At 36.5% G+C, this 15,209-nt stretch overlaps 1 protein-coding gene across 1 annotated transcript; it reads left to right on the top strand.

Moving 5' to 3' along the window:
- Positions 1–3,177: 3,177 nt before the first annotated feature.
- Positions 3,178–14,173, top strand: LOC121375082. The gene is made up of 4 exons (XM_041502312.1): positions 3,178–3,342; positions 7,048–7,206; positions 7,691–7,914; positions 9,949–14,173. Exons 1-4 carry the CDS (start codon positions 3,207–3,209, stop codon positions 11,050–11,052), a joined length of 1,623 nt encoding a protein of 540 aa, XP_041358246.1. The 5' UTR covers positions 3,178–3,206; the 3' UTR covers positions 11,053–14,173.
- Positions 14,174–15,209: the final 1,036 nt, after the last annotated feature.

Here is a 15,209-nt window from a genome sequence, read left to right as displayed (position 1 = left end):
TTTACCAAAGTCCAACCGGACTAACGTTCCCCCGGGATACCTTCCTATCGTTCTGTCCTTTTTGCTTCTCCCAGATATCTCTAAACCCTAGCTATTTATTATAAAAAACGGAAAATCGCCTGGGGGTACAAGGCGGTACCTCACGTATCGTCTGATTTTCCACAGCGACCAAGACGGCATATCTTTCTCTTAGATCGCCAGACTGGCTGTCGCCAACCGCGAGCAATCCCCTGGCCATAAACAGCACTACCGGAGATATTACGTAACTACTAGCCACATGGCCTCCACACCTGCTCTGGGTGTGTATTAGGCGTACCGATCGAGGACCGTCGCGCAGACGTATTACATAACAAGTTGCCCATCTGGCTAAGTGCAATTTGGAACTGCAAACGGCCAACAATTAATATCGCCACAGGCGAAAACAAAATTAAGAGCATGTACCGTCACATATATATATACTCTTCAAAAAAAGAAACGCAAAAGGGTACAAATGGGTTATAACTCCGATTTTATGTTTCCTACCGGTTCATGCTTTGTGAATATAAGGTCATTGCATGTCCCAAACACATTCCCACGGTTACATTCGATAAAACGCAGCTACTGTACAATAAAGTTCCAAAATGTGAATATTCGCAAAAACGCAGCCACGTGCAAACCATGTCACCACCGCACGTGCGTTGTCTGCACGTGCAACATGAACACCGACAGTATAAAAGTGCAGGGTGTTCGCTTGTCTGGCCTCTGTATCTGGCCGACAGTTGACAATCCAGGACATGCCACGTCTCAGTGAACCGCAGAGAAACAATGCCATCGGCCGACTAGACGCAGGCGAATCCAGAACGGCCGTTGCCAGGGCATTCCATGTGTCCCCAAGCACCATCTCCAGACTGTGGGGCCGTTACCAGCAACATGGATCAACACGTGACCTCCCTAGATCCGGTCGACCACGGGTCACTACCCCCGGGCAGGACCGCTACATCCGGGTACGCCACCTTCGGGAACGATTGACTACTGCCACCTCCACAGCCGCAGCAATACCAGGTTTGCGCAGGATATCCGACCAGACCGTACGGAACCGCCTACGTGAGGTAGGAATTCGTGCCAGACGTCCAGTTCGAGGTGTCATCTTAACACCACAACACCGTCGACTCCGACTGCAGTGGTGCCAGATTCATCGACAATGGCCTCAACTGCGATGGAGACAGGTGTGGTTCAGTGACGAGTCCCGATTTCTGCTCCGACGTCATGATGGAAGATGTCGCGTGTATAGGCGTCGTGGTGAACGTTATGCGGCAAACTGCGTGCAGGAAGTGGACAGATTCGGCGGGGGTAGTGTCATGGTGTGGGCAGCCATCTCACACACTGGCAGAACTGACCTGGTCCACGTGCAGGGCAACCTGAATGCACAGGGCTACATTGACCAGATCCTCCGGCCACACATCGTTCCAGTTATGGCCAACGCCAACGCAGTGTTCCAACATGACAACGCCAGGCCTCACACAGCACGTCTCACAACGGCTTTCCTACAGAACAACAACATTAATGTCCTTCCTTGGCCATCGATATCACCGGATTTGAACCCAATTGAGCATCTATGGGACGAGTTGGACCGACGCCTCCGACAGCGACAACCACAGCCCCAGACCCTGCCCGAGCTGGCAGCAGCCTTGCAGGCCGAGTGGGCCACCATCCCCCGGGACGTCATCCGTACTCTGGTTGCTTCAATGGGCAGGCGGTGCCAGGCAGTTGTCAACACACGCGGAGGCCACACCCGGTATTGACTCCAGATGACCTTGACCTTGGTGGTGTGTCCTATCACTTACTCACAATGGACTAGAGTGAATTGTGAACAATCCTGCAACATTTGGTAATTATCGGACTCACCATTCAATAATTAAATCAATTCTCCAAATGTTACGACAATGTGGTTTTGCGTTTCTTCTTTTGAAGAGTATATATATATATATATATAAATTAAAGGGGGTGATTCGTTTTCGAAAAGCGAGGTTCCCCTGAAGCCCATTGACTAAGGCCCCGTTAAAAGACCCGTGTATAGATATATTTATCTCTATATGAAATTCTTGTTATTATTAAATTATTATCACTTTTAATGGTACGTACAGGTGTTCCATATAAACATGACACCAACCTCTTAGCATAATTGCCTAACTAATTTGTATACCTTTTAAGAAAATCTGAGAGAAAAAACTCACATTATTTTTATTAAAATAGAAATGAATTCTTTAGAGATATTTAAACAATTAATTTCTCTTTCTATATAGGCCTATAAAATAAAAAAAACACACACAAAAACTAAAAATTAGTAAGGCAATTATTATTATAAGAGACTGTCGATTAACTGTAGAGTCCTCTGGCTGTAAACTGTTTGCAAACAGTACAAACACGTCTTTTCACAAATAAACAGACGACACTGGAGTTACATACTTAGACCTACTAGCATATACTTTGCAACCGACAGGATACACCATAGATGAAACAGAAAAATAGACCCCCCCTCCCCCATCCAGGAATGCAGTTTGCGTATAACGGAAAATAAACTTTTAACACCAATAAATTTGGGTTTGAGTCACAATAAAGTTCTTTAAGTACGTCATTACATTGTACAGCTATCGTATAGCTTTCTAAAACGTGTTCGTATGTCATATTTCAGTATTTTGATGTCCCTGGCTGGCTGGCGTTAGGCCTATAGTCCGTCCCATCATTCTATATTAATGTTTTTTTGTAAATAATTTCAGTTTGGTTTGACGTAAGAAGTAAAAGTAACAGGGTTTTGGAAATAGCAGAAACATACTATTTTTTATTGCAATTTACAAATCAATCGGCTCAGAATTTCTTTTATAAATAACTTGTAGTAAATTCCACAGTATGCAAAAAGGTGTTCACCGTGGGACGAACTATATATATGTTTCAATTTAGAACTCGCAATAGACATGGTAGATGTGAAAAGTGATTTCTAGGAAAGTATTATATAGACGATTAAAATATATCGTTTAAATAATATATCAAACAAAAAGCATAATAAATCCTGTTAAACTGAACATCGTAGAATATTTTATTCGACAAAATTTAACAAAGTAAAACTATTTGGCATAATAGTATAAATTCCATTAAGAGTTGTCTCCCTTAATATTACCGGAAGAGTGTACATTTTCGAAGTTAACCTGTTTGTTTATCGTTTGGAAACGATGCGTCGACCACTACAATATCACAATTCTCCGATAACAAATCTACTGATGCTTGGACGGCCGATAAAAAAATACATAGTTATTCAACTGTTAGTCGTTGGATTTATTATTTACGTTTGGTATCAACTAAATGGAGGTTTGTGTAAAATAAAAATGTACAAAAATGCCATTTTGAATGGACCAAAATTTTTACGCTCGTTTTTGTTCATGTTTATAAATATAATATTACGGACTTAAAATGCCATGCATTTATTTTGTTATATAGGTGTATACCTGATCGCTGGACCCCCCCCCCCCCCCCCCCACACACACACACACACACACACACAAACTTGGAAAAATATCCGCCTGGTCCCCTCCCCTCTCCCTCATCGGTTTCTAGACGTTTCGTACCCAAACCGGTTCGTACAATACCATTTCGTAACCACTAGCATACCAGTCCGTAACTAATTAAATAATGTCATACATTACACCTAACATTAATATATTTTTTAAATACACAATTATAATGTTATATTACAAACATATTGTAACATTTAGCAAAAAATGTGTTGTAATAATCACTCAGTATCTTTTATAAGCATTAAATGAGCAATTATGTGCTGTGCATCACTGAAGCATGCCTTTTCGTAACCAAAAAGCATAATTTTTCGTAACCAAAAAGCATACCTTTTCGTAGCCAAAGAGCAATTCTTTTGTCATAAACCCATTTAATATTTGATTGTATTAACCCGTGTAATAACAGTATGCAAATTTCATGTCATATGCAAATTTAAAAGTTCATAATGCTACTTTACCTGTCAATAATTGAAGGACTCGGTGCTAAATAGGGAATAAGTCACATTTTGAAAGTTTTGAGAAATATACCAACATATAAGTTTTTATTAATTTCACATTTACATTTACCATAAATACAATTGTATGAATGTACTGGGTTTCAATATCTCTATATATAATTATATAATTATGTTAATATTACTATGTTTGTAAATATTATGTTTGTACATAAAATGTTTTTTGTCATGTAAAAAGAAAAATGTTGTGTTTGAAATATATCAACAAATAAGCTGACTTCGCTTGACATGATTCTTCGTGACAATTTCTAATCGCTAATTATTAAAATGCAGTTGGCTTGGATTTTTGTTGTTTTGTTTTTCATTAAATAACATGTACAAATGTGGGTACGAACTGGTATGCCGATGTTCCTCTGGTTACGAACTGGTATGCCTTTGGGTACGAACTGGTATGCTTTTGGGTACAAACCGGTATGGTACGAAACGGTATGGTTACGAAACGACCTGATACCCCCTCATCAATGTAAAGAGAGATGGGAATGGGAAATTGTTTAACATGCACATTCAGAGCAAGCTGTTGTAGTGCATGCCTGTCCTGGATTCTTCCGTCCAGGACAGGAGTAAAGAGAGATTTTTTGATGGGGTTTATATTATATATATGGAATGAATGAAAGGGGGGGAGGGGGCGGGTGGATATTTTGCCGAAGACCCCCCCCCCCCCCCCCCGCTATACATGTATGGTTTTATATTACTATTAGTACTCGGGGTTGCTGTTTGGGATTACCTGTGCTCTCGGTCAGAACAGTTTACACCCCCCCATTAATCCTCATTTAGTTGTCATTGAATGATTGATGTCCCAGACTGCATTCGGCAAACAACAAAAACACAAATACAGTACTTATCAAAAGAATATTCCACATTTTTCGGTTATGTTTCGGGAAATAAAATATATTTCAATCAAATAACATAAAAAATCAACAACGTGGACATAAAACAAATCCATTCTGGTAAACTGGAAAGTGTGCTAGGTTTCCAACTACTTTCAGACATGCATTTGGAAAAATGTCGTCTTGCACGTGCGGTTCATCATTTTTAATTTGTAAGGCCACTACATGTAAAATATATGTTTTTCAAGTATGTACAAATAAAATAATGTAATGCTTGCGAATGCACCTCACTCCCCACTTTCCCAGGACTCGAACTTAATGATGGCACTGACGGCAATTGCTGTAGTTGAGAATATAAATTGCCATAGGCCAGGAGCATCACTGATGGCACAAAAGTGCCATTGGTAAAGCTCCTCAATAATGGCAAAATGTTTACATCTGATGTATATTAGCTGCCAGTATATAACATTAGTACATTTAAAATATGTCTACATACAGCAAAATAACTTATCAGTCTTAATTATTTGCTGCAAAAGTCTTCTTTTTTTCAACTGCCATGGGCAGGCTTTAAATTGCCGTTGGTGGTCCATTTCACCCACAGAAATTTTTTGATTAAATTGCTGTGGGAGACAAATCCTTAAGTTCGAGCCCTGCTTTCCTTGTGATTAATGAGTAATTTTAACAATATTATATTATTGGATTTTTCTGTTTTATATGTTTGTTTGGTTTGGCACTAAATACCAGTAACAAATATTTGGTAAATAAGAAAATAGCAATGACTAGCTGCATTTTAATTCATAAATAAAAATTAGATTTGTTTTGATGTTGATCATCACTTTATTTATTTGCATTACCATAGTTTGACACCCAATAGCCGATGTATTTTTCGTGCTGGGGTGTCGTTACACATTAATTCATTTAAGAATTGACTGCAATTATTTTTTGGTTCTTGCAAGTATGAACCGAAAAAACAATGTGCACATTGTATGAGCCCGCGTAGCGGGTCATACAAAAGTGTGCACATCGTTTTTTCAGTTCATACTTGCATAAACCAAAAAATAATTGCGGTCAAATCTTATAATTAAATTTATATGCATACTTTAACAATATATAACTGAATTTATTTTGTTTAGCTTTAAATACGCCTGTAGTATTGTTTATGTAAACTTCATTGATACTTATGTCACGTAGGAATGCGAACATTCATTCACTATCATTTGGATCAGGTGATTTTTTTTGTAAATGACGTCATTTCGTCTAGCTGCTGTGCATTTTTACGGATCGTTTAGTTATATTGGAAGGAATTGTCCTATTCGTGTTTAGTTTATATTTTATGACAGTGAACGAAGAGAACGTGTCTAACATTTATGCTGTTGGTGGAACCGTTTAATTTTCGCCAACAGCTGTAGAACATCGATTACAAGTAAGTTACAGAAATGAAGTTTCCTACATGATTTCTTTGGCCACCGACCGAGTCTCATGTCATGATTAGCGAAGAGGTTGTGGTTTTTTGGGTGTGTTTTAAAAAAAAAATCAATGCGTATATATCTGCATGTCTATTCTGCTATAGCATTTTCCATTAATTTATTGTATACATTTTTTGTAGCTGTCACATGTGTTTTCTTCAAAATATCTAAATATGATTGCCAGAATAATCTGGCTTGTTGCACAAAAGTAGTGCGAGTCGGGGGGTGGGGGGGGGGGGTAGTAGGCGTGGCTTTTTTTTTTTCAGTTCATCGAGATATGAACAAAAAAAAGTAAGCACCTCTGGACCAATCAGATTGCTGTAAAGTGCATAGATGCAAAGAAAATTTAATTATTCATTATGTTTTGAAACTGTTACGTATCTCTTAACAAACATCCCCATCATTCACCAAAGTGTTCCGTAAACACACCTCATGATCCTCCCTCTAGAGCAATATGTAATTGTTGAGCAACTCCTTGCAAGGGTTACCATAGCAATTTTACATTGAATATTTTACATCATTATATTTTTTTAATGGTGGAAGCAGCATATAAACAAATTTATTATTATTATTTAAAAAAAAAAAAGAAAAAAAGAGTCACTGGAATGCATTTATCTTTTAGATTATACATATACATGCAAATTATAATTGTCCAAAATTTGTTATATTGTTTACAACAACGTTTTTATTTCAGGTTTTATTCCAAGTTTCTTGAGGCCCAGATTACCCTTTTTGAAAATTGGGCCTGATATCAATGCTCTCATGTTTTTTGGTGATGCCGAAGATGATGGCAGTAAAATCTGGTGGGCTCGACAAGTCAACTCTCGGGATAAACTGAATGAGGCTCTCATAGGTTGAATTCCTTTTTATTTATATTTACTAATACTACTGTCATTTGTTTTAGTCAGAGTATTTTGGATGATGATTATATGTTTAGAATATTAAATTTTTAAATTTATTTATAGCTGGGGGGCGGGACGTAGCCCAGTGGTAAAGCGTTCACTTGATGCGTGGTCGGTCTGAGATCGATCCCCGTCGGTGGACCCATTGGGCTATTTCTCGTTCCAACCAGTGCTCCACAACTGGTGTAACAAAGGTCGTGGTATGTACTACCCTGTCTGTGGGATGGTGCATATAAAAGATCCCTTGCTACTAATCGAAAAGAGTAGCCCATGAAGTTGCGACAACGGGTGTCCTCTCTCTGTATCTGTGTGGTTCCTAACCATATGTCTGACACCATATAACCATAAAATAAAATATGTTGAGTGTGCGTTGTTAAATAAAATATTTTCTTCCTTCCTTGATTAAATGATAGACAGTAATTTATTACATTTTAGGCCCAGCTCACATGGTGGAAGGTGATGTGATTCTGAGAGGACAAGGCACCAAGGTTCACACACTGGTTCCTGTGATGGGAAAACCTCCCAGCACCGACAGCGACATCACATTTGATGAGTGGATTACCACCCTCAAATCGGGCTCGAAGGGAATCAAAATAGACTTCAGCACCATCGATTCTGTGGAGATAACACTTCAAAAACTTAAAAACGTAAATGAAAAGGTATTTATCATGTTTTCACACATCTAGTCACATTATTATATATTTGATTGTTGTATGGCCTCTACATGTGCAATACGTGTACTGGTATGTCTTAATATAAACATTTCTTTCCTTTTTTACTTGTACATTGGTGGAACCCTGTACCTTTTTTATTAATCTTGGAATATTGAAGATGTCAAGGGAAACAACTCTCAGCATTCTGTCATAGGTGGGAGACAATAAAATTGAACTTGATACTGAATGAATATTTGGTTCGAAAGGTTGTTTTGTTTTTGCAATTTCCATTGTATGTGCCATACTCAACTACATAATCATAGAGGACTAGCTCATACTCATGTTTTTTTGTCTATTGCTACAGGTTAACAAGAAACAGTCATCATTCATTGTAGCAAACCCACTTGATTATTATTATTATTATGTGTAGTGTTGTAATGTCATTTTCAAACAGTAAAACATTGGGTTTATAAATATATATGTTGTTTTTAGAAGGATAATTGATAAACTACTTTTCAGTTTCATGTTGGTTACATGTAATTTGTGTTATAGGATGTATTCCACCAAATGAAATCCACATCTATAGACAACACTACTAACAGGTTGCTAAGCTGCTATGTGCAATCCTTCAAACAGCATGTACACCATGGATATAAATACTACAACCAATCACCCTTAAAATGAACTGCAGAAAATAGGGTGGGGTTGGGAGCTATATGCTGCTAGAGTCCGATATAATAGAAATTTCTCTGGATTTATAATGTAGTGATTAGTTGGGCTCTGCCAGTGTGATAATTGATTATAAAAATGCATAATTGAATGTCGCGGTAACTGTTAATTGTAATTGTTCCTACTTTTAATATGATGAAATTGATGTAAATATATTGAGGTTTAGGTTTGTTTTCACGTGTAGGCCTACAGAGAGAAAACTCATATTGAATACATATTAAATGTAAAATCAGCTATTTGTAGGGTGTTTTCCAGTGAAGACAACAATATGCGCATAGTTCTAATAATTCAAACCTTTCTTAAGTTTATATATAATTCTAACCGATTGGATAATTGAAAGTTGATCAGTTGGTGCAAACTGATTATAACTGATGATCGATGATGAAATTGTTATCCATTCCGAACAATAAAGCCTAGTTTTGCCCAAAAATTGTCTCATGATATTTTCAAGCACAGCAGTACTTAATAAATACACTGATAGTAGTTTAAGATAATTTAAATCTCAGATATGCACTCTACCATTAGGTTACATCATATGACCAGAGGTAACATTTAAAAAATTAAAATTCATGATATATTATACCCATTGTTTCTGCCAGAAAGAAATGTTTGGGTATGGCGCTATTGAATTGAATGCAACCACAGTAAACAAGGGGTATGGGGGGCTAGCCCAGAAAGAAAATGGGTTAAGTTTAGGGTCAGGGTTAAGAAAATCATACAGTAATGATAAGAGTAATTAATTCTGTCAAAGGTTAACTTAAACAAAAAGAAGCAAAACATTCTAGGTATGGCACCATACTCGTTTTACCCTCTGGCAGAAAACCCGATACTTACATAAATTTGTGTACAGATGTGAGTAGAAGTCAGATCTAGATTTAGATTTAGCAGATCTGTAAACCATGTGATAAAAAAAAATTATATGTTGTCTTCTAAAAATTGACCACAAATGTGTGTTTGTGTGTGTGTGTGCGCGCATGTGTCTGTGTTATGTTGTGCGTGTGTGTGTCTGTGTGTGTGTGTGTGTGTAGGGCTCACCCTGTCTAATGCCAAATTAATCCATTGCTAATTTCATACAAAGTGACTACAACATTTAGTCGTTGGCTTATAATATTTTCTTAAAATTTTCCACTTTTTAATAATTTTCAAGGAAATTCTTCGCATACCTGAAAATTGGCTAAAACAAAGTTTGTTCCAGTGTGAGCTGTGTGTGGTGGGGGCTAGTGGCTAGTCTTGGGTACTAGTAACCTTCCTAGACTAGTAGTTCCCCAAGATCAAAGGGAATATTTCTTAATTTGTATGATGTATTTTCAGAGTACTTTGAAGTTTCCAGTCTGGCTCCATGCTGATGTGCTGCGAGGTCCTCTTGGAGGGAAACCGACTGTTGATGCGACCCGTTTCTTCCGTACGATGAAGCGTCTTTTCCCCAGATGTACACTGTCTCTCGGCTGGACGACCGGAATTCACACAGACCTCAGCCAGAGCGGCTACACGTGGGACATGGTGATGGATATGTACGATCTCATACAGAAGTGGGACGTTGGCGACCAGCCAATTGTGTTTCAGGCGAGACTGTCGCTGATTCACAATTCCGTCCCGCAGCTGAAGTGGCTTACCGACGTCATTTCACATTCCGCCCTCATGATCTGGCACGCTGATGGTGACATGCCAAACTACGAAAACTTGATGTACGTGTCCTATCGATTCCCGCCAAACGAGTTGTTCTTTGACCTGGACCACAACGACCTTCAGGGTCATTTAAAGAAGTACCGTCATTTTTCGAAAGAGAAAGTGAGTCCCCTGGTGACGAAAAGAGATCTCGTTATGTTTCATCCAGGTGCGTGGTTGAAAATGGGATTCTACATGGAGAAAAATTCCATCCTTGGAAGCACAGAAGCCCTTGTGTTAAACAGTCCTATTGTTTACGTTGCGAGTAAAAGTATGTACAAACCCACTCCAATGATAAAACTCAATGGAAGGGTTCTGTTCCTTGACAGGAAGAACTACACTATAGAACCGAGACGGACTGGCTTGAACATATACATAAGACCGACAGTTTACAAAAGTTTTGAGGAAATTGTCGGCATCCGTTGTTTCTTGGGAGCTGACGGAGAAGTTCTTATAACAGGAAGCAACTTGAAAGTTAAAGATTTCACGAAATCTGCAAAAATAACACCAAGTTCTGTCAGGTGTTTCCGGTTTAGCATCAAAGATTCGGTAAATGAGATAATATTTCAGGTGAATGTGTTACATGGCTGTGAGAGCCTGGAAAGTGTTAATCAAGATGAAGAAGTTCACTTAGAACTGCGGGTGGCGATTCCACCTGAACTAGGTGCTAGTGAACATCCGTTCATATTAAGACTAGAGGATAACAGAAGGACGGCTGTTATAGATGAACTAAATATTAAACATGTTTAGTGAATTTGACACACACATAATTAAAAATATTTTTTGTTTGTCAGTCATAAGTAGCAGATTCAGGATTTTAAAGGACGTTTTTGGACATAATATAATTCCTATACTCATTTGCCCTCTCCCAAACAAATTTTATCCCATGGTATCATCTCTTGATACTTGTTAATGACCACCAAATGATAAATTCAAAGTTTAAAAAAACAAAAAAAACATAAAATTATGCAATAAAAATTTAATACACATGTAGTTATGTACTATAAAAAATGTTTTTAGGTCAAGTAATTATCTGAGAAGCTACATTCTTTAATCATTAACATTTATTTAGTCCATCCCATACTTTCCATTATAGTCAGTCCCACAAGGAATGCCTTTTTTCATACTATGAAATTTACTACCAAGTTATTTATTTCTGAGCTGATTGATTTGTAAATTGCACATATTCCAAAACACTTTTACTTTTCTTCTTCAAACCAAACTGTAATTATTTACACAAAATATGTTTATAGAATGATGGGACGGACTATAAATATATAACGTACCATGGAGAGAACAACAATTTTTCTAAACTACTATCAATGATTTAAAATAGCATTTTAAAAAGTTCTGGAAATTTTAATATTTCATGGAGATTAATAAAAAAACATTCAACACTATAAATAGTTGGAGTGTGATGTATACATTTTTTTCTATAAACAGGTTGTGAAGTACTTAATTAACATTAACTTTATATATGAAATGTAAGCAGAATTCATTTAACACCTTATATTATTTATCATAGTTTTTTTTTTTTTTTAGTTTTTTTTTTATCAATAAACTAATGACCACCTTGGAATGTAGTTTAATTATGATTATGTCACCATTCAAATTTACAGTATAAGAAATTGCTAAAATGTTCAGTCAGTACAGATATAATTCCATTGTACACAAAGATAAGTATATTAACTCTGTTTTTAAAGTATTTAAGTATTAATAAGCATGTTGTCTTTTGTAGACATGTTAAATGCTAGGTTCTATATCTTGCCATAATACTTAGTATTACAGATTATGTTAAAATCTGTCTGCACCAGTGACTAAAAGGTTAAAGGGACTGCCTGGAGTTTGTTGCCATTGTAAAATGTTTCTGACTAACAAAGCCTTTTTAAGAATCAAACTTAGATTATGAATTTATTTTTTATTTAGGGTATCGGTATCTGTATATCCATTGTTGTTGGTCATCTTAATGGTTGTCGTAGTCCAAACAGGATTATGATTTTCATATGTATAAAAACCACAATTGTTATAAATAAAATAAAATAAACTGAATATTGAGTTATTACAAACATTAGGATGATCAGAAACACATTGAATATACAAACACTAATTATTTGAACAAAGAAATATGTTTTAATATGTCACCATTGTTGTTAAACAAGGCTCTGTTACTTGATAACATCATAATAATGGCCCGGCGAAAAATGTAGGACAGTCCCTTTGAAAGTACAACAGGAATGCAAACCTAGTACCCCATTCTACAAACATCGACATATCATGTTTTTTAGATTTTGAATTTATGTCTTGTACATAGATCTGCCATTAAATTGTTTTCATTTCATACTTTATTTTACATTTATATTCTGAATTTTATTATGGCTATGATGTGGATGCATTATATTACAATGTAATAATTTTAAAATAAAAATCTCCTGTCCATTAAGAAAACTTTGTAAAACATGTTTGAAATGTCTTGTGGACTACTGCTAATGAACCAAAAATGGTTGTTTGCTGGACAGGCCCGTATGCACGAGGATGCACCCCCATCCATATTATTAAAGGTCCACATTTTTTTTATATCAAATTTAGATAACCTTATGTAAATGTTTGTTTTTGGTTTTTTTGGTCATTGTTGATCCCATCACAAGCAATTCGCACCTCCCCCCATTAAAAATCCTGTACGGGCCTGCTGTATATATTTCATGTGTGTGTATGTGTGGACATTGTACATTAGTTAATGGGGTAGTATCTTGCTGCCTGGTTATGTTTTTATTGTTTACCTAGCTTGTACATGTACTAGTATATAGGTCACCCCATTTTATTTGTTAGTTTAGGAATACCTTTTTTTTTTTTTCAAGAAGTACATTGTAGAATAGAATCCATTCATTCTACAATGTACTTCATAAAAAAAAAAAAAAATCCTGGATGGTGGTTATAATAATAAAGCAGGGTTCATGGAGTGTATAAATTTATGAGTGAAGAGGGGGGAGCACTGCAGGGGTCTCGCTACATGTCATAAGCGATCGCTTGACTTATTTCCAATACACCCGCCAACCATTGGCATCAATAGTAATATCCGCCATCCGTTTATTTAGGCCACCATCCAAAATCACAAGTCATACCATCGTCTTGAACTACCATAGTAATCAGGTTCATCCTGGTTTACATTTTCGAAGTACTTGTACCCTGCAAATCTTAGGTACCATCCCTTCCTATAAGTAGAACAAGCTCTACCGATTCCCTCCATTCTTTTCCTGAATACTGGAGAGACCACTGCACTGTCAATGAAGGCCTGGGGTTTGGATGGAAATTTGATGACCTCAACCTATTAGAGTTTTAGGGACATGTTCTGAAAACATTTTTAATTTCAGGTGTTGAAATACATTGTACCTGTATGTCATTTTCAGCCTTCTGAGCACAATAACAGAAAAAAGCACACACCTGCACTCCAATTCCACAGCTCCTGTAAAAGCTTTTGTTGAAAGGTGGTGATAGGTGAGAACTGAACAATTTTTTTATTTTATTTTGATTACTCAAAAAGCAGTTTTTGCTGTTTTTTAATGTGCTTATGTGTGGATGTTATAGACACTTCACTGGTGATGTGCTGTCGCGTTGTGCTAGGGTGGGAACTTCACATCAGTATTTGTTTTACATTTTAATTTGTAGTCATAATATCAAGTACAAATGTAGGACAAATACAATCTGGCAAACCCATGAACTAACAACAAAAGTGGAGTTTCCAAATATGTGTTTAATATGTATTTATATATCTTAATATCCTAATCATTGTAAATAAACTTGACATTCCATTTTGTGATAAAAATCATAATAAAAAGTATTTCTACATGACTAATAAAAGCAATAAAACATGAAATTGTGTTTTCTTTTATTCAGTATTGGGGAGAGGTAAAGCGCTCGCTCAATGCACGGTTGGTCTGGTATCAATCTCCGTCGGTGGGCCCACTGGACTATTTCTCGTTCCAGCCAGTGCACCAAAACTGCTGTAGGATGGTGCATATAAAAGAACCCTTGCTGCTAATCGAAAAGAGTAGACCATGAAGTTAGTTAATTAATCACTACGGAAGATTATATGATGCTACTTCAGGAAACTGCTTCGAATGAAATGCTGATAACAGAAAACAAACATTTTTTAATCAGTCGTATAAAATTTTATTTGATAATTTAAAACAAATTGCAGTCTTTCATTATGCTAATTTAAACGATATAACACTCAAACAATTCTCAGTTAGTCTAGGTCATATGCACATATTAAATTATTACAAAGCGCTCAATATTATGTTTTCAACTTGTTCCATACAACAAAATAAACATTTGTTTTAATACTGAAATTTTGAAGTTATGTTTCAATGATTTGTGAGAGTAAAAAAATATTTGGATGTTATCTCGGAATCAAATGCAATCACTAGGGGCCTATTTCACTAAACATTGTAAGTTTACATCTGCTACTAGCAGTTATACCTGTCGCGCGTTTACAAAGTGTTTGGCATCTATTTCATGTAGAAATTTGCATCATTACGAAGATGAAGTATTTTAAAGACGAAAGAAAATGAAATATGCTTATTTCTAACTATATTTGTTGTACTACAATAGTAATAAGAATTGTGGTTTACAGTGTTTTGTGAAATTGGGCCTAGTACTCTCCAAGGAAATATTAAACATTTTATGACAAGGTTACAATGAACTGGGACCCACATTGTTAAACCAGCATTCTGAGAGTATTACTTTAGCAATACATTTCCCCTACAGAGCCCCCCCCCCCAAAAAAAAATTCATCTAGTAAATTCAAGAGCCATAACTGAAAAATGAATAAACTGCCATGAATGTTAATCTTAAGCTGTCACGGTATAATATATGATAAAGTTAGATACAAAATTTCACCTCCATTTCTT

This window comes from Gigantopelta aegis, chromosome 6, assembly GCF_016097555.1.
Source record: "Gigantopelta aegis isolate Gae_Host chromosome 6, Gae_host_genome, whole genome shotgun sequence".
Lineage (NCBI taxonomy): Eukaryota > Metazoa > Mollusca > Gastropoda > Neomphalida > Peltospiridae > Gigantopelta > Gigantopelta aegis.
Note: the sequence above shows the minus strand (reverse complement) of the source record. Positions and strands in the feature narration are given on the sequence as shown.

Bases quoted from the DNA above. Each gene is read 5' to 3' on its own strand.
- LOC121375082 (XM_041502312.1), top strand. From the start codon at position 3,207: ATGCGTCGACCACTACAATATCACAATTCTCCGATAACAAATCTACTG. The intron at 7,207-7,690 runs GTTGAATTCCTT...ATTACATTTTAG, and splicing joins ACTGAATGAGGCTCTCATAG to GCCCAGCTCACATGGTGGAA. The intron at 7,915-9,948 runs GTATTTATCATG...ATGTATTTTCAG, and splicing joins TTAAAAACGTAAATGAAAAG to AGTACTTTGAAGTTTCCAGT.